Source organism: Equus asinus, chromosome 3 (assembly GCF_041296235.1).
Source record: "Equus asinus isolate D_3611 breed Donkey chromosome 3, EquAss-T2T_v2, whole genome shotgun sequence".
Classification (NCBI taxonomy): domain Eukaryota; kingdom Metazoa; phylum Chordata; class Mammalia; order Perissodactyla; family Equidae; genus Equus; species Equus asinus.
In genome coordinates this window covers 107,503,967-107,524,969 of record NC_091792.1, presented here as the reverse complement: position 1 = coordinate 107,524,969, position 21,003 = coordinate 107,503,967, and the positions used below count along the sequence as shown (strand labels likewise).

General features: G+C 35.1%; 1 protein-coding gene across 1 annotated transcript in view; it reads right to left on the bottom strand.

Annotated features, from left to right (window-relative positions):
- Positions 1-9,118, bottom strand: part of LOC106838827 (UDP-glucuronosyltransferase 2A2-like) — a 56,845-nt gene extending 47,727 nt beyond the window's left edge. Inside the window, exon 1 of the mRNA XM_070505719.1 lies at positions 8,324-9,118. Within this exon, the coding sequence (XP_070361820.1) occupies positions 8,324-9,041 (718 nt within the window). The 5' untranslated portion in view covers positions 9,042-9,118. The remainder of the gene's footprint in view (positions 1-8,323) is intronic.
- Between the last annotated feature and the right edge of the window lie 11,885 nt (positions 9,119-21,003).

The following is a 21,003-nucleotide window of genomic DNA, read 5'->3' as shown; positions in this document are numbered from 1 at the left end:
AAATGGGGGAGATTCTTTGGAGTTTTCTGTATATAGAATCATGTCATCTGCAAATCATGATGGTTTTAGTTCTTACTTTCCAATTTGAATACTTTTTGTTTCTTTGTCTTTCCTAATTGCTCTGGGTAAAACTTTGAATACTATGTTGAATAAGAGTGGTGAGAGTTGGCATTAGAGGAATACCTTTCAGTGTTTTACTGTTGGGTATTATTATGTTAGCTGTGAGTTTGTCAATTATGGTCTTTATTACATTGAGATACTACCCCTCTATACCCATTTTACTGAAAATTTTTATCATAAATGGATGCTGAATCTTGTCAAATGCTTTCTTTGCATCTATTGAGATGATCATGTGATTTTTATTCTTCATTTTCTTAATGTGATGTATCACATTGATTAATACACAGATATTGAGTCATTCCTTCATCCCTGGAATAAATTCCACTTGATTGTGGTTTGTGATCCTTTTTAATGTATTGTTGCATTTAATTTGCTGATACTTTGTTGAGGATTTTTGCGTCTATGTTCATCAATGATACTGGTCTGTAATTATCCTTTCTTTTTTGTGTTGTCCTTGTCTGATTTTAGTATCAGGGTAATATTAGCCTGGTAAAATGAGTTATGAAGTGAAAACTCTAAAGAATCCACCAAAAAACCATCATAAATAATTAACGAATATAGTAAAGTTGTGAGGATTAAAATCAACGTACAAAAATCAGTTGTGTTTCTATACACTAACAACAAACTAGCAGAGAAATCAAGAATACAATCCCATTTACAATCATAACAAAAAGAATAAAATACCTAGGAATAAATTTAGTCAGGGAGTTGAAGGACCTATACATTGAAAACTATAAGACATTGAAAAAATCGAAGAAAACCTAAAGAAATGGAAAGATATTTCATGTTCATGTATTGGAAGAATTAATATAGTTAAAATATCCATATTACCTACATCAATCTACAGATTCAATACAATCCCAATTAGAATTTCAATGAAATTTTTCATGGAAATAGAACAAAGAATCTTAAAATTTATATGGAACAAGAAAATACCCCAGATGGCCAAGGCAATCTTGAGAAAAAAGGACAAAGCTGGAGGTGTCACACTCCCTGATTTCAGCATGGTACTGGCAGAAAAATAGACACACAGATCAATGGAACACAACTGAGAGCCCAGAAATAAAACCACATATCTATGGACAGCTGATTTTCAACAAAGGAGCCAAGAACATACAATGGAGAAAGAAAACTTTATGCAGTAAAAAGTTTTGGGAAAACTGGACAGCCACATGCAACGGATGAAAGTAGACCATTATCTTAAATCATACAGAAAAAATAACTCAGAATGGATTAAAGACTTGAATGTAAGTCTCCCAGAAGAAAAGATAGACAGTACACCCTTTGACATCAACATTAGCAGTAAGTATCTTTTTGACTGTCTCCACAGTCAAGGGAAACAAAATAAAAAATTAAAAAATGAGACTATATCAAACGAAAAATCTTTTGCATGGCAAAGGAAACCATCAACAAAATAAAAAGACAACCTACCAATTGGAAGAAGATAATGGCAAACCATATATCAGGCAAGGAGTTAATATTAAAAATATATAAGGAACTGATACAATTCAACCACAAAAAAATAAACAACACACAAAATGAGCAACGGATTTGAACAGACATTTTTCTAAGAAGATATACAGATTGCCAACATGTCCATGAAAAGATGTTCAGCATCACAAATGCAAATCAAATGCAAATGTTCAGTTTGCATTTGTTCAGTTCAATTTGTTGAACTGCAAATGTTGAACATGCAAATGTTCAGTTCAATTTGCATTGATTTGCATCAAATGCAAATCAAAACTACAATGAGATATCACAATACCCTCATTAGAATAGCTATTATTAAAAAAACAATAAAAATTGTTAGAGAGGATGGGGAGAAAAGGGAACCCTCACACACTGCTGGTAAGAATGTAAATTCATGCAGCCACTATAGAAAACAGTATGGAGATTCATCAAAAAATTAAAAATAGAAATGCCATATGGGGGCTGGCCCCATGGCTGAGTGGTTAAGTTTGCATGCTCTACTTTGATGGCCCAGGGTTTCACCAGTTCAAATCCTGGGCATGGACATGGCACTGCTTATCAAGCCATGCTGAGATGGCATCCCACATCCACAACTAGAAGGACCCACAACTAAAAACGCACAATTATGTACCAGGGGGCTTTGGGAGAAAAAGGAAAAGTAAAATCTTTAAAAAAAAAGGAAAGAAATGCCATATGATTCAGCTCTTACACTTTTGGGTATTTATCCAAAGAACACAAAAACACTAATTTGAAAAAATAAAGGCACCTCTGTGTTCATTGCAGCATTATTTACAATATCTAAGACTTGGAAACAACCTAAATACCCATCAACAAATGAATGGATGAGTACAATGGAATACTACTCAGCCATAAAAAAAGATGAAATCTTACCATTTCCAACAACATGGATGGATTTTGAGGGTATTATGCTAAGCAAATACGTCAGAGAAAAACAATTACCATATGACTTCACTCATATGTGGAAGATAAACAAACACTTAGATACAAAGATTACATTGTTGTTTACCAGTGGAGAAAGGTGTGGGGGGAGGACAAAAGGCATAAAGGGGCATGTGTGTACAGTGACCAGTAGCAACTAGACTTTTGGTGGTAAATGCAATGTAGTCTTTACGAAGTCAAAATATAATTATGTACCTCTTAAATTTATATGTCATAAGCCAGTGTTACCTCAAAAAAAGTGGGGAGAGGGGCCAGCCCAGTGACACACCAGTTAAGTTTGCACGTTCTGCTTCGGCAGCCTGGGGTTCACTGGTTTGGATCCCAGGCACGGACCTATGCACTGCTTAGCAAGCCATGCTGTAGCAGGCGTCCTACATATAAAGTAGAGGAAGATGGGCATTGATATTAGCTCAGGGCCAATCTTCCCCAGCAAAAAGAGGAGTATGGGTGACAGATGTTAGCTCAGGGCTAATCTTCCTCAAAAAAAAATAATGGGGGAGAGGGGCTGGCACAGTGGCATGGAAGTTAAGTTCATGGACTCTGCTTTGGCAGCCTGGGGTCCAGATCCTGGGCATGGACCTGCACACTGCTTATCAAACATGCTGTCATGGCATCCCACAAACGAGATAGAGGAGGATTGGCACAGATGTTAGCTCGGCAACAATCTTCCTCAAGCAAAAAGAGGAAGATTGGCAACAGATGTTAGCTCAGGGCCAATCTTCCACAGCAAATACAAAACAAAAGTGAGAGAGAATAATGGTGCCTATTTCCTAGAGTTGTGAGAATAGAATGAAAAAATGCATGTAAATTATTCACAATAACATCTCTGCTCAGTAAGTGTTAGCTATATATAGCATTGTATGGAGAGAATCTTACTTTAAAGATGACCAGTGCAAGCAGATCTCCTCACCTAGACCCACGTCCTCTCTTCCACGCCTCGAACCATGGGCTGTAGGGCAGCTGAGCTTCGGCGCAGATGTACCCAAACACTGCAAGTTCCTCCACAAGTGTCAGTCATGTTCAGTCTCGGGGTATGTCACAAATGATCTTTTGCTAATAAGATATTCAGTACCAAAGTTCACAAATGACTAAGAAATACACGGATATAAAACTCAAGATTATACCCCTAAAAATTATAGTCTCCATTCTCCTTCATTGAGTAGGAGCAAAAAAGAATGATAGCTCTCTGGGAATTATGCGTGCCCCACATCAAATTCTACCTCGGATGCCATGCCTATGGCTGTCATCTGGCTCATGGGTCATTGTGAAAAAGGGAATCCTACCAGAGGCATTTGAAAGATTCTAACCCATCAAGATTAATTTACATTAAAAAAAGTAGAGGAAGAAAGGAAGGAAAGGGAGAGCGAAGCAAGGGAAAGACTAGGAAGAAAAAACCAATCCAAATGGAAAAGTATTACTCTTCAAGGAAAGGTCTCCAATGCATTTTTTTCTTCTATAAAATGACTACTGGAAGTCAAGCACTATGAAGATATACACATTCAAATTTCTTTCATTTCTAGCACTTTATTTTACATTTATTACCTGTGCTCTGTGAATAGTTCATGTAAAGATATGAATATTATAGTCATAATTTTCTTTGAAGATCTGTTCTTTTTCCAGTTTAATTTAATATATGTGTAAGATAGTCTATTGTTATCATAGATGACATTAGTTAGAAATTACTCACTTAATTATTCATATATAATAAAATTGTGTATTTATATAAATCTAATGTATGAAGATTATTCACACACACAATAAAAGGTATTTTTTGTTATAGGCTATCAACTTTTTTTTTTGTGGCTATCAACTTTTAACAAACATATTTCAAATCTGTAGAAGCCTTTTCTTTTATGTAAGTTAAAGGTTGCTTATGAAACTCTCGTAGGACCAGAAAGCTGTCCTCAAGCATATCATCCCAGGCAGCAGAGTCACCTGAGGACCTAGGCTTAAAGCAATAGCAAGTTCCCTAGTGATAATATGGCCCGATTAAACTGCATTCAGCAAATTAAAAATGGGCGAGAAATATAATAGCAGATTTCAAAAGTTAAATCTATTAGAAGAAAGAAAAAAGGTCCCCAAGAAAGTTTAAATCTAAAATATTCAAATAATTGATGGATTTGCACCTGAAATCTTAAAAGCAGAAAAATTTTCCTAGAAGCTTTGGTGTCAGAAAGACTTTAGTTTGAAAACTATTTTCTCAAACTATTAGCTATATGATTTTATTTTAACATGCTTGATATTTCCAAGCCTCAGTATTGTGATGGTTTTTCCTTCACAAATTCATTGCAAGGATTAAGAGATATAATACGTGAGAAGCACTTATTATAGCATCTAGTGCATAGGAAGAGGGAACAAATGTTAGCTGGTATTATTATAATGATATCCATGAGTTTGACACAAATACCCATCACTTGAAATAAAAGAAGTAATTTTGACATTATAATATCCAATTCCTAGCAATTAGCAGAGATTAAGGGCTCAGTGCATTTCACTACAGAAAAGTAATCTTACAGAAAGTTGTCCTATTTATTTACTCAGTTGTAGCAATTTGAGACTTGAATAGATATGGATTCACTGCAATGACTTTAGAGTATTCAAGCTAAAGTAAAAGATACATTCAAATTACACATTGGAAAGAAGATATTTTTATAAGTCAGTTCCATCTACCATTCTCATTTATCATAGTATATATATAAATTCTTACACAAAAATACTCTGTCATGTCAGTACCTTTTCTTCTTACCTGGTCTTTTGACTATGAGTGCTGATGTCCCTGGGCATCAGTAAGAATATGGCATTTTAGTAAAAGCAAACTTAAGTAGTTATTTTAAGCTGGAAGAGTGTAATTTGATAAGAAATATGATCAAAAACAGGATAAGAACATTTTTAGAAATCTTCATTACATTACCATGAACACATTGTTAAGAAAGATTAGTCTCATGTATTAAGACTGGGAGAATAGTGTGGTTTTATTACCAGCATTAACTTACAAGCAATATACAATGGAGCATGTGATTCTGAGACTGCCAGCATGGGAAGGTTTATCTCTATCTCGGGATAATCTCACCAATATGAATAAGGAGCATCATAATCATGATAATTATCGTTTCAAGGTTGAGAACGAGTAGGTGATAAAAACATAAGTGATGAAATAAAAATGCAAATGTATTGTGAACAAGGAACATTCCATGTACATTCTTCTATTCATAACTGAGATGCACATCTTTAGTTGTCACTATTAATTTACTGCATGCATGAGGAGATTAAAGGGTTTTTCCAGATCTTGACACCTTCATTGCCTCATAAAATTGAAATCTCTTTATTCTCTTTCTCCATTTTGAAGATTCACTTTTAGCCCTATAATGTTGACCATTCACTTCTATCTTCATAGGATAGTTTATAATCATCGTAGTAGCTATGCTTATTCTCTCTGAATGACAGAACAACAAAGTCTTTGTTTACATTCCATAAGATAAACATCTATTTTTGAATTTCGGAGCAGGTATTTAACATATCCAGAGGAGACGATGACTTTTGCTGATTATCAGTTGGCTCCCCAGGTTTGGTCATACTCATCCACCTTTAGTAACTCCCTGTCATTCTACACTAACCTATGCATAGCTATTTTGATTGCTATAGATCAATTTTACAACTATTTTAGAATAGAGGTTTGTAGAAAAGAAGCCAGTGTGTCAATAGCTATCACTACAGAGGAACATCAAATTTTCTCATTTCATGCAACTCACTGTTTTGTACATTGGACTTTGTCATCTTTAAATAATTTTAATACCATTTAGAATTTTCCTTCAGTAGCTGGTAAACATCTCTAGACCTCACAAATTCTGCTTAGCAGACAACACTGCAGTTTCTGCAGTATATGCAAAATAATGTTCAATTGTTTGAATATTCTTTGAATTATGGTTTTATTATTATGTTAAAAAAATGAAGGCACGAAAATTAATTTATTGGTGTTAATGAAGAGAAGTTAAAGCCTCAAAACTTAGTAGCAATCAGAGAAACACAGCTTGTCAAAAGTGGGAAACATTCCACCTCTATCTGAGTATCACTGGGGTTAAATGTTTGTGAGGTTTATCATAAAAGCAAAGTAAAATATTGAATATATAACATCTAAGACTACGTACAAAATACAGGTGTAATTATGTATGGTGAAATGAAGAAAATAATAATATTTACAATCTTTAAGTCCACTGCTTGACTTTAAATCATTTGATTTTTTACAGTTCTCGAAATATGTATGAATGCCATGCATGTAAGAGGAAAGCAGAAAATGTGGAAATGAGGTTACTGTCAGAGAGAAAAACTTATATGCATACCATCCTTATGTAGATGGCACTTAAATCTCTAACCCATGACACTCCCTCTGAGATCTCACCACATATATCCTACTGCTTACTGGACTTCACCAGATATTCCCCAAAGCACCTCATATGTAACATGCCTAAAGTTGAATACATTATTCCAATTCCCAAATTTGCTCTCTCCCATATTTGCTATCAGTTTACTGTACCATTTATCATTTACTGAAGTCCGAAATCTTGATACCATTTTAATCTCTTCTTTACCCCCCTTAACACTCCTCACCAATAAACCCACACATACATAGTCAATTAATTTACAGCAAGGGACCAAGAATATGCTATGGAGAAAGGACAGTCTTTTCAATAAATGGTGTTGGGAAAACTGGGTGGTCACATGCAAAAGAATGAAACTAGACCCCTATCTCACACCATACACAAAAGTTAACTCAAAATGGGTTAAAAACGTGAATGTTAGACCTGAAGCCATAGAATTCATAGAATAAAAGAAGACATAGGCAGTAATTTCCTTGACATCTCTCTTGTCCACGATTTTTCGGATTTGACACCAAAAACAAAGGCAGCAAAGTAAAAATAAACAAGTGTGACTACATCAAAATGAAAAGCTTCCACATAGCAAAGGAAACCATCAACAAAATGAAAAGCAACCTACAGAATGAGAGAAAATATCTGCAAATCACATACCTGATAAAAGATTAATATCCAAAATATATAAAGAACTCAACAATTCAATATCAAAAAACAGTCTATTTTTTTAATTTTTATTTTTCAGAATACCACTGTCTCCTGTCACATACATACAGTCGATTTTCTTTATACTATCTCTGTACTTCATACTTATTCCATTACTCATTTCATTCATATTAAAAAATTCCCTTTTTTGTCTGACTTCTTTGCTTGTCTATGAAATGACAATGACGTGAAATGACATTGAAACCAGGAACTTCATCTTAGTCTTTATTGTAACCTCCCTGTTTTAGGAAATGCCTAGTAAACAGTAGGAAACCTGTGAGCAATGATCAGAGATTGTCCATATACATAATGTTTTTAAACACACACACAAAGGTCTGTATTAATAATGGACTTGTTGAAAGTTTAATCTCTCTCAGCTTTCCCCAAATACTATTGAAGATTCTAGGCAATTTCTATTTTCAGTGTAATATCTAAATGAGTATCCAGTCCCACTTTTAAGCTAAGGTATTTATCACTATATCTTATCCATAAAAAAGCTTAATTGGTATCTTCAAATCTATAAAGTTAGAAAACAACACACTGTAGTTACAAAGCATATTGTGTTTTATCTTCTTTCCTGCTATCATATGATCATGATCAATATGTAGAACTAAAAAGAATAACCATAGGGAAATAAAGAAGAGGTGATAGAAAGCTCTGTTTTTTCAATTTCAAATAATAATAAAAAAATTATTACATACCCAAGGCTTTACTGTAGTAGGAATCCCATGATTTCCAAAGAGTATCAAACATGTAGTCCTGTAGATGGTAGGAGATGAAATTTCTTATTCTGTCAGTAAAAGACATCTGGTCGTTGAGTTCTGATAAGATAGCAGGAACATAGGAAGGAGGGTATGGTACCTTCCCACAGTGCTTTTCTACTGTTGAGGCAGGAGAAAACCTCAAAGAGTACATAAATGGAATTCCCAGTTTTAAAGCTATTAAATCACCACAAGGAATTACTGGATCTGATACCAGGACCTCAAATTTGCTTTTCTTCAGTTTTTCCATCAGCTTTTCATTTTTGAGAACACCATCACAGATTTCTTGACATACCATGTGGAAGTCCTCAAGGACTTTGGCTATCTCCTGATAGAATCTCCAAATGGTTGAAGGAGAGGGTCTATTTTCCATCCATGTCAAAACAAAGTCCTTGATCATGCTTTCTATTCTTTCTTTGCTAAAGGGTACCTTATATGTTTCAAATGTTGGAGATGAGTTTGAGGTTGGCACGATGAAAAGTGCACCAGAGGCAACTAGGACAGTCACATTATGTTCTTTTTTAATCAATTCATCGATAATTATCTTAACATTTAGCCAATGACTACCTTCCATTGGCCAAATGAGAACATTCCCACCAAGAGTGATTCCTAGGAGACTTATCTGAAGAGACAGCAGCAGAATGCTCTTGTTTAACATGATGTGGCTTGATGGAGAAGATTTGATGAGATGCGTCACAAATGAATTTCTCTGCTTTTCAAAGTAAAAAGGAAAGAAATTATTTTTCAATTTTGATTCAAACCATTGATACCCTTAAGAGCCTTCTCTTTACTAAAGATATTAGCCATGATAGCTCCATATTTTATGATAATTTTAGGTTTAGGGGTAACATGTCTCTTAACTTTCAACCTGTTTTTTTAGCTTTGATTATGATTCTTGCTCTCTGATTCTTTTCTTGAACCTGATCCTACAACCCTTTCTTTGCATCTCATAATTGTTAAATTCGTACTATGAAATTGCATGAAGCCACTGTACATCTCAATTCTAAACTCAGGCCTGGGTACTGAAACCTCAGATAGGATCTGAACTCCCTCAGAAATGTAGAGATGCTAATACTACATGTTTTCCAATGTGTAATAGATTTTATATAGTCATTAGCAACAATTAAACATTATTATAGTAGTTAGTTGTGAACAGATAAGATTATCGCAAAAAGAATACTTACAAAAAGTTGAAGTACAAACAATAGAGTAAGCATAATATTTACTACTACTTTAATAATATGTTTAGGAAAGTACTTTGTGTTAATAAATTACTGAGAAAAATTACAAGTAAATGAAAAGAGTAGGTACAAGTAATATTTACAAGAGATTTGGGTAATGTTACTGGAATAGGAGCTATTTGAAGAGAATTGCTAATTTAAGCATGACTTCTATGGAAAGTGCTGCTCATAAGCTAGCTAGCCTATGGGTAAAAGGACTACTTTATATCTAGACTCAGCCTTTAATAATTGCTAGCGCTTATTAAGTACTTGCGGTATGTCAAGCATTGTGCAAAGCGTTTTACATATATTAATTTCATCTACTTCTCACTAAAAAAAGATCCAATGAGGTAGGTACTATAATTATTCCCACGTCAAAGATCATTACTCAGAGAAGTTGAGTAACTCGCCGAGTTGATACAGCAAAATAAGAAAGGAACTGGAAGTAGCAGCCTTAAGGCTCTTTGGTTTCCAGAGTGTATTGTATACACCATTAGTACAGATTGTCCTATCAGAGTGCACCACATCCCCTTATCAACTAAAAGGTGCCTATATATATGAACCATAAACTGACTAAAACATGTCGACATGATATAAAATGCACAATATAAATTTGTGTAATACACAGGATATTGTAGGATCCTGTCATCCATGTGAAATGACCTCTAAGAAAACTGTGCTTATGTGTGCATGTGTCTGTGAATAAGCAGAGATGACTCTTTTTGTGTTAATAACCCTGTTGAAGCTAGATATGCTATATCTTTTAATGATGTCTCTTCTGAGGTCCCCTGTCACCAAAGATGATGTTGTGAAAAACATTTATTTGTTCATTAAAACAATTACTAACTTTACAAAGTACTATTCAAAGCTCAGCAGATTAATCATACAGTTAGTTGAGAAGGTGGATTTCAATTAGAAGCTCTGTATAGTAAGATTTTATGGTATGTACAAAATTTCTGCCTGCTGTTGTCAACCTGGTCCATAGTTATTTGCCAGGAGATTTTAAAATAGTAGTCATGATCCACTAGAATGAACAATTAGTCACAATTCACTGTGATTTTGTTCATTTTATTCACTAGCAGGGAATCAGATCAAGTTTTAAACAATTGAAATATATCTTTTATTCAGTTTATATATTTTTATTGGTAGCTTGTAGGCACAAAACTCCCTTCTAGGTGAAAGATGAATCAAAGAGATACTTCTCATATCCATTTTATAGTCTACCAGTGGAAGATAAGAAAATTGGATATGTAACCCTAGCAAAAATCAGCATAATATATCAGAGTCAACATGAAATCACAAAAAGAATTTAGATTTTAGAATCAATTAGGCCAAAGAATCCTAGATTAACATTACGCTGCTTGATATTTATGAGATTCAGTTTTCTCATCTGTGAAATGGAAATTAAAAACAATTGAAGAGACTTTGTGAGTATCAAATAATACAAAATAAATGAAATATTTATTTATATATAATAAATGAATAACTATGCATTAAACATTATAAAATGTGTAATAATATGGACTATATATAAGATAAATAAATATTTAAATAAACAAAATAATATTGAGTAAGCAACAAGTGTAATTTCTGGAATAAAAGACACGCTTAAAATCTGGCATATTTCCCATTTAATTCCGTCTCCATTTCCTAACTAGAGAAAGCGACAAGTGCCTTCAGATAAAATGATATGGGAAGAATGTTTCAGAGCTCTATAGAGATTGCTTCCAGGTTTTTTTGTTTTTGTTTTTGTTTTTTCCCAGTGAGAGGATCCAGGGCTAAGAATAGGAAAGTCTTCATTAGAGATATGGTATTTGATAGTCGTCTTGAAGTCTGAAGTATCCGGACATGAGTGATGAGCAATGTACACAAAGGAAACCCGTGTTATTTCATAAATAATATTTTTTTATTTTAAAAATACATCACAGTAATGTGACCAGTGTTAAGACATTTCTCAAACTATTGAGGTTAAATTTTTGATTTGTTTGTATTCTTAAATTTAATAGGAAACTAAATGAAGAAATTATATGGACCACAAAGGTTTAAAGAGGTTAAAAAAAAGTTTTTTTCAAAAATGGCTATCTAAAGTTGTTCTAATTATTCTGACCTTAAGACTACTGAAAAACTAGTTTAGTCTTTCCAGAAAATTTTTGAGAGATTGTAGCTAAAATTATGACATATATTTGTGAAATCAGGTTAGTTTAAAGAAAAAGCTAACATATTTGAAAAGAAGGTAGAATATTGTTAAAAACAAGACAACAGGCTCAAAATGGAGTCACTCATGCTAAGCCCCACAACACCAAACTGAAACAATTAAGTTTCAGTTTAATTAAAGTCTAATTAAAGAGTTTTGGCCTCTCCCAGAAACAGGATCTTAAACCAATCAATTGGAAATTACTTGATCAGCAGACTCCTGCCATCCCCTAAAAGAAAGTGACCTTCTCACAACCAACCCACTTTTTGCTAGTATAACTTCCTTGTCCTGCTCCCTTCTGCCTGTAATTGTCATTTTTTTACAGCTCCTCAGAGCTCCTTGATATCTGCTAGATGAGATGCTGCCTGATTCATGAATCATTGAATAAAGCCAATAAGATTGTTAAAATTTTCTCAAATTTTGTTTTTTAACACCAAGCATTAGTATAAATCTTATTTGTTATTTTACGTATGCCTAATGAAGGAACAAACAAACTCTCCACTGAGAGGAACTAGAGGTAAGAGACGAATTTTTAAAGAAAACAATGAGCTCACACTTAGATAGAACTCTCAATTTATTGCTTTACAATATAATTCTTTCAATATTTACAAAACTATTCTGAAGTGTAACACCTGGGAGGAAAAAAACCCCTCGAATTACTTCAAAACTGAAAACGTTTTCAAAGGAAAGTAACAAAACACACCAAAAGTTAACCCACAACCTTATAATGGTTATTTCTTTTAGAAGAAAATATTATAAAATAAGTCCAAATGTACATTATACATTGCTTGTATGCTGCTTGCCATGAGTTTTAAAAATTTCTTACCTGAAGTTGCTAGCTGGAACTTTAATAATGCTCCTTTGCCATTAGGAAGTTGAATTTAAATAAATCCCAGTTAGGTAAGTGTAACATGATGAGAAATGTGATCTTAAATGAAAAAAAGATTATACAGATTTGTTTACTCTTAGCATTCCTTACTCATTACATTATTAAGCAGATTAACCTCTTGTTAAAAGTTTATCCCTTTATTAGTTCCCTGGAAATTATTTGCACTGAATATTGCCCTTCCTATCATCGTCTCCACTGCCTTAACCCCCACCATCAAAGTGTGTCTGGATGTATTCTTAGTGGAGTCAGCTCTACTCAATCTCTGTCTGAAGTACACAGTCAAGAGAAGAAAATAAAATTTAACTTTGTTGCTTCCTTTCCAATTCCAGACCCATTGGTTACTGATCCTTTTCTACCCAGGGACACCAATACTTTCTTGTTTGTCTTGTTTTATGTCCCAAGAACTTGACTTGTCTTTCTGCCTTCCTGGGGCATAAAGGTTATTATCTACTGCATATACAGCAGCTCAACCGTCACATTGGTGGACCAAAAATATGACCAGGCAGAAATGTGGGTTGCACTTCATTTACAGCTGGTGTTCTGCCATTTACTAGCTCTCAGGGGAATTGTCTAAGTCCTCCTTTCTCTTTGGCCATATTTTGGGAGTGGTTCTGGATCTTGGGAGGGTAGTATCCTTTGCACCCTCTTTGGGGATGCCCCTTTCATCTGATGAACAAATGACAAGCCATAGGACATATTGGAGTATATGGGGAAGCCATTTGGGTTAAAACTAATTTGGCCTGACCTTGTTTTTCCAAAAGTGCTTGATTTGGCCAGTTGAGCATGCATTATTCATCTGCTTTAAACACTTATTATGCCCCCAAAACAAGAATGATGCCTCTAAAGATAGGGATGTAGCCTCGCCCATATCAGCATTTCCTTTAGGATAAGCATCTCCCTCTAAAAAGCAAGGATTAATTACTGACCTGCTATGCTCACCTTGTGACCACTGACCTGCTGACCACTTATTTGCTGTGCCAGCCAAGCATCTCGTGATCATTGTAAAAGGGGTATTCCTACCATATGGAGTGTATGTTCTTTGTTCCAAGATGGTGTACAACCACTCTGTACACCCCACTTCTTTAGTGCCCTTCCTTCCTTGGGGAAGGAAGACCCCAGGCTACTCCTCAGATCTGGCTCATAACAAACCCACTCCAATTTTGATTTATAGATTGATTATGGATTATTTGCATTGACATTTCTTGGTGTAGTTGTGGCAGAATTTCAGAGAAACCGAATGGAGACCACATGGAATCTATACTGAACTGGCATTCAGTACCAATAAGGGCCCATTGAACCCCTCCCCAGATCACTGCATTCTTCAGGTGACTCCAGTGAGTTCTCCTGAAACCCAGATCTCCTTATTTTAAGTTATGGTCCAGAATTTATATGAGTAGTGTCAAGCCTTAAGACTAGGTGTCTTAAGGGGGTCCCAGTAAGTACCCTAGGTAAGAGAAACCTAGAAGAATTTCCTAGACCAGGGGAGCCTAGTGGGAACTTTGGAGTGAATGGGGCTGGCTTAACTTTTTAATTTGGCTTTAAATTGGAAAGGATTTGTTTATTAAGTCTGAATAAACTTCTTGATAGAGAAATGAGAGTCTGAACTTGTTCAGCTCTAAAGAAAAGGGAAACCAGCTCTTCCCAGCTGTAAGGCATTCTCAGGCAAATAAGAACCTAGTGGGAGTGTCTGAGGTTTAGCCTCAAGAGGCATAGCAGTCCCATAGAGAATTCCATTGTGAACTTTCACTTTAAGTAATTGACAGCTCATCCAGGGATGCACATATGAGGGTTGGTCACCCACTCACTCCAAGCCCCGATGGCAGTTTTAGACTTCTGGTGGGAGAAACTGAGGCACTTTTATGACCTTTCTCTAGGAAGTAAGACTCACAAGCAGCACATTTTTGACTCACTACACTGTCCCTAGAAATTGCTCAGACTTTACAGTAAGACAAAGTTAAAAGAAAAATGGGAAATCAAGCTTCTAAAAGCTGACCAGTCCTGAATGGGTAGCCTTCCCTCACAACTCCAACTGGCTTCACGCTGAAACTTACAAGCGCTTAACAAAATGGCGGTAGCTGTAAATGTCTGGGAAGGTCACTTGGGATAAATTAAAATTACAGTGGCCACTGTCAGGCTCTTTTTTAAAAGCCAGATAATAGAGAAATTTTTAAAGAGGTGAGCTCACCAACTTCTAGCACAATTGCTAAACTAAAAGTTCTGGAAGCTGTAAATATTTACAAAGAACAGCCAAAAAAAAAAAAAAAAAAAAAACCTCTTACTAAGTTTATTACATGTCCTGAGGGCTTGGTTTAGTCATCATCAGGTTGGAGTCCCAAAATATGGTCAAAATGCAGCTTCACCCCATTTTGCAGTCAGAGATGGTCAGACAGAAATGTGGTTTGCTCTCCATTCACAGCTAAGGGTCCTACCAAACTGCTGCCACCCTCAGGGGGATTATATTGGCCATTAGAAGGAACATTCCAATTAGATAAGATCATCTAAGAAGAGCAAATAAAAGTAAAGACTTCAAAATTCCAAAAGAACTTTATTGAAAGATTTTTTGCAAAAAGCTAATAAAAATTAAGTTACGAAAGTTAACTGAAGGAAAATATATTAGGCCGTGGCTTTACAGACATCCCCAGTAGTCTACTCCCAGATTTAATGAGACTCGGAGATTTTCTGGAAACTGCTATGTTAAAGATTATCAGAAGTATTCAATACCACCAGGTAGTTGCAGTTTGTCCTGGTTGAAGCCTACGATATTTTAAAAGATTTAGCAATTTATCATCAAAAATTCAGCCAAACTGGAAGCTGATATTCAGAGTTTTATAAGAATCTTTTTAGGCCTTATTCCCTAAACTAAAATAAAACTAAGAAGCCAGAGGGCAAGAAGCAAATTAGGGATGATGTCTTTGGACAGATAGATTAGCCTATAATGTCATTTAAGTTACAAACCAAATCTGAGAGCAACTGTCTTCAAATGACAAACCCTGGCAAAATTGGAAAGCAGCTCTATAGGCAGTTCAGATTCCACCCATCTCCTTTATCTCAAAAAGGCTTATCGCCTTGCCTCTCCAGGAACTGTAATTTAGCCCATCACCAATTCCTAAGACTAAAGAGAAAAAAAAAGGGAAAAAGGAAAGAAAATGGCCATAAGAGTGCCCTCACCAAAAATCTAGCATTTTGAGTGTCTTCTCCACAAATGTTAGTAAAAAATAGACTTAAAACAAAATTTGGATTCATAACTAGAGGGCCTTGTATTAGTGTACCTGATTCATGGCAGTAATTTTAAAACAATAGCTAGGGAGTCTCGGTGTTTGTGTGTGTATGTGTGTGTATGTGTGTGTGTGTGTGCTATCTTACCTCCAGATGGTATAAACTCTAAAGAGCTCTTTTCAGTTGGCTTAAAGTAAGCACTTATATAAGTTATTTCTTATTGTAATAGCAACTAACCCAAATGACTTTCAAGTTAACATAATAAAATTAATCTTTGGCAAGTGAAAGCTTATTTAAGATTGTTGGTTTGATTAAAATGGACATGTGTTTAGAGTTACCAGCACTGGATATGATACAGACATGCAGCTTTTATTCTACATTTATTGGTCAAATAAGCTGATTTTATCTCTACTGCAAAACTGATTAGCAAAAATAATAGCTTAAAATGATAGCTAATTTAGTCTAATGTCTCATGAATATTTATAAGCAATCTAAATAATTTTTTCTTTCTTTTTTTTTTTTGAGGAAGATTAGCCCTGAGCTAACATCTGCTGCCAATCCTCCTCTTTTTGCTGAGGAAGACTGGCCCTGAGCTAACATTCATGCCCATCTTCCTCTACTTTATTTATGGGATGACTACCAGAGCATGACTTGCCAAGTGGTGCCATATCCACACCTGGGATCTGAACCTGCCAACCCTGGGCAGCTGAAGCAGAATTTGCGAACTTAATTGCTGCGCCACCAGGCCCAATTATTGGGAATGAGTAAACTAAATAAATGTGAAAAAATAAAAGTGTTGGGGGAACTTTTTAAAATAATTATGTGTTATGGCATGTATATTTGAGATAACTTCCAAAATCTCCCCAATAACTTGAAACTTTGAAGCTTTGCTAGGTGAAGTTAAATGATAAAAAATTCACTGAATATCTGGGTCATTTTCAAATAAGATAAAGTACTGAAATATTGTTGCTAAACATGTATAAGTTTGTCTATTCTTGGCTTCTTATTATAGAGAAAGTAAAAAATATTAGGGTCTATTAATAAATATGTCTTATTTTATTAAAATTGAACTATGAAGTAGCATATTTCTAAAAATTATAAAAAGTATTTATAAATTCACCAAGTCACAGAATGCTAATGTAAAAGACAGTTTATAATTGTTTATGTCTTAGTTTTTGCTAAAAATTAAGGTCTGTAAGCATTAAAAATTCTAATTAATACATGTGATTAAATCTACTAAAGTTTAACAAGGAAAACATCTTTTTATTCAAGGAAAGTAAGATGTATGTTTTCAGTAAAGAAAAGTATAAAGAATGGAAACATTTTTGTTTGTTTTGTTGAGAAAGATAAACTTGTCCTAAAGTACTAGGAGGCAATAGAGAAGGCATGATATAAATTCTGAATGTAAAAAGAAACTTATAGAAAGTTTGTGGAAAAAGAACCCTGAAGAAAGAATTTTGTCCATGGTCAAGGTGGCTAAGATTAAAATGAATTTAATTGAGTGAATAAGTTTTACTATCAGAAGTAAGATGGTTCAAAGATTAGAGTTTGATTTTCTTTTTCTTAAAAGGATAATTTTCCTAGACTTTTAGTTTGCTCTTGATAAAGAGATTATAAAAGGTTTTCTTTACTTTTGAATGAGTCTCACTTTGGTTAAATAGCTAGCTAAGGGAGCTGGCTCTGTGGCTGAGTGGTTAAGTTTGCATGCTCCACTGTGGTGGCCCAGGGTTCGGATCCTGGACGTGGACATGGCACCACTCATCAGGCCACATTGAGGCGGCGTCCCACATCCCACAACTAGAGGGACGTGCAACTAGGATATACAACTGTGTACAGGGAGGTTTGGGGAGATAAAGCAGAAAAAAAAAAAAGATTGGCAACAGTTGTTAGCCCAGGTGCCAATCTTAAAAAAAAAAAAAAAAGATAGCTAAGCATTGTTTCACAGAGTCAAAAGATCAGCAAATGCTTGTTCTTATTTGACAAGGTGTTTTAAAACTTTTTTATATTTTTGATAATCTCCCCAAAATTCGGATCCTAAAGGAAGTATTTCTTTGGGCTCAAAAAATAATTTATCTGAGAATTTTCAGAGGCGCCCTGGCATTTCTCAAAGAAATTTGTTCTTTCTTCCTGTAAAGAGGGAGATACTAAACTAATTAGGCTCCTTTAGTATGCTAAATTGCATGGGAAATGTTGTCAAGTAAATGATGATAAACCTTCTTAGGTTATATTGTGTAGGTAAATATTATTCGCTATCTTAACCCTGGTACTTTGCTTACATCACCACAAGAGGAAAAGACCACATCTGTATTTTATTATCTAATATGGTTTACAGATGGGTCTTGCTTAAACCATAATCAAGGACATTATCAAGCTGGATATGCTCTCCAGCCTTGAAAATGCCCACTACTTTCTTTTAACTCTGTTAACCCAGTAAGAGGTTTCCTTCTACAGGTTCAAAACCTTGCCATGGAAGAAGAGAAACAAAAGTGGCAACAAAAGGGGCAATTTTTGACACCACCACGCAGATTTGGCTTGGGTCCTAATAACAAACCATAGTGCCTACTGGAGCACAATTGCGACTGCTCTAGCATATACACCAATTAACCCACTGGTCACCTGAAAAGATTATTTCATGGGGAAAACAATACTTTTGGAAACTTTCTCCCACAGTGGCTCATAAAGCCTATACTCAGTGTGCTATATGCCCAAAATACAATCTAGGGAAACTATTTCATGGATCACAAGGCCACTTTCCCCATCCTAAGGAATCCATTAAAGCATGGCAATTGAACTTTGTTCAAATGTCACCGTCTCAAGGATAAATATGTCTTGTAATGATCTGTATGTTCTGACATTGGATTGACACCTTTCCTTGTAGAAGGTTGATGACTTTAGGTAAATTGTTATTGCAAAGGATAATTCCTGTTTGAGGAATTCCTGCTGAGTTACATAGTGATCAAGGAACTCATTTTACTAGCCAAATGATTAAATCTGTTTGTGACATTTGGCCAATAATGCAACACATTAACTAATGACACAATCAAAACTCAATTGGAAAAGCTTCAGAAGAATTTGATCTCTCATGTCCAAAAGCTCTTCCACTACTGTCTCTCAATCTTAGATACATACCCTTTGGTAAACATCAGCTGTCACCTTTTGAGATTATAATTGGACAGACTATGCAATTAGACAAAGGAATGTATGAACCAATTTTACTTAAAGGAGATCTTAATTATTTCAAGGTCTCATTGAAACACTTTAAAGAAATGAGAGGTTGGTAGACGATTCTTTTCACAGTGAGCTCCTAGGAGAAGAAAACCTTTAGGATCATGAACAACAATCTTGGATTTTGTTTATTGGAAAAGACACCTGATAAAAGACTCTGTGTAGCCCTGTTGGAAAGGACCATATCAGGGACTTTTAACCAATTCATGTGCTGCAGAATCAAAAGGCATAGACTCATGGATTCACATTTCTGATTTAAAAGAAAAAAGCTTCTCCACCACAGTGGGTTTTAGTTCCTATTTCTGATACCCTACTTCAACCAACCAATGTGAACATCTCCAAACCAGGATGAAAAGATGGCATCTGTTGTAGACAGCTGTCCCAAGACTCCAACCAGTCCTGTATTACCAACCTTATATCTTCTCACTTAAACCTTTGTAATTCTTAAACCATATACCTGTTTTATAACTGTTCCATTTAAGGATTTCAGAATACTATCATACTTAAAGAAAGTGATTGGTTTACAACAGACTGGTCTTGAATGCCAGGCATTTATCAGGAGGCTCCTAATAGAACTCAATGGTTATGTGGAACAAAGCTCTAGCTTTGGCTACTGCCTGCATGGCTAAAACACTGTACCCCTAGCTTCCCTTGGATGCAGTGCACTGAACTAACACTATTGCCAAGATTCCTTTCTTTAAAGTCAGAGGAGCTCATTCAGTGTTCCACTGGTATGGCTGCCTAGTAGCTATATTTTTTCCCTCCTTGGGGCTAGAAGATGTCCTATCATATATAGAAGCTCTGACTACATTTACTCAACAAGCCCTTAACAATAGTCAAGCAGGAATAGACTTATAACTACTAAAATATCTTTAATGTAGAAAGGTAGTCCTTCAAAAAAGAATAGCACTAAATATTTTAACTGCATTCCAATGTAGTATGTGTGCAGTAATTCTAACTGAATGCTGTGTTTTTAAAGTAGATGAATCTTCCAATGTGTTTTCTCAGGTAAAGCACATTAAAAAAATAGGTGAATACCTTAAGCAATTCTATACCCAGTCTTTATTTGTTTGGTTGGCCCTCTTGAGATGGTTGTTCCTTTTTTTGATATGCAAAAAAACTCATTTTAAAATTAATCTTCAAACACTGAATTGTCATTGTTACTGTACCAATTCTGAAATTGTAAACAACGTGAGAAAGCAGAATCAAATGTACAATGTTTGAGCAGAAATCTAAAATTAATTGAAAAATTATATAACCTATGAAATGTTTCTTCTGTTAATACATACCTCTATGCTTGTCTATTTCCCCAAAACATGGATAACTGGGCAAATAAATGAGATAAAAGCCTAGCACCAAGGGACATGATGGACACATGTTAGGCAGCGACCAGTCTGGCACTAAGGGACAATATTTTGATCATCAAAGCTTTCTGTCAAATGTTTATTGATCAAAAGGGATAAAAATGAATAAATGACAAGCAATAGGGTATATTGGAGTATCTGAGGAAGCCATTTGAGTTAAACTAATTTGGCCTGAACTTGTTTTTCCAAAAAAGCCTGTTGAGCACACATTATACATCTGCTTTAAACATTTACTATACCCCAAAAACAGGAATGGTGCCCCTAAAGATAGGGACATAGCCCCCCCGATATCAGCATTTCCTTTAGGATAAGGATCACCCCCTAAAATCTGAGGATTACTTCTGACCTGCTGTGCTCACCTTGTGACCACGGGTCTGCTGACCACTGATTTGCTGTGCCAGTTAAGCATCTCTTCAAATTGCAAAAAGGACTTTCCTATGATATGTAATGTATGCTCTTTGTCCCAAGATGGTATATAACCACTCTGTACACCACATTTCACGGTGCCCTTC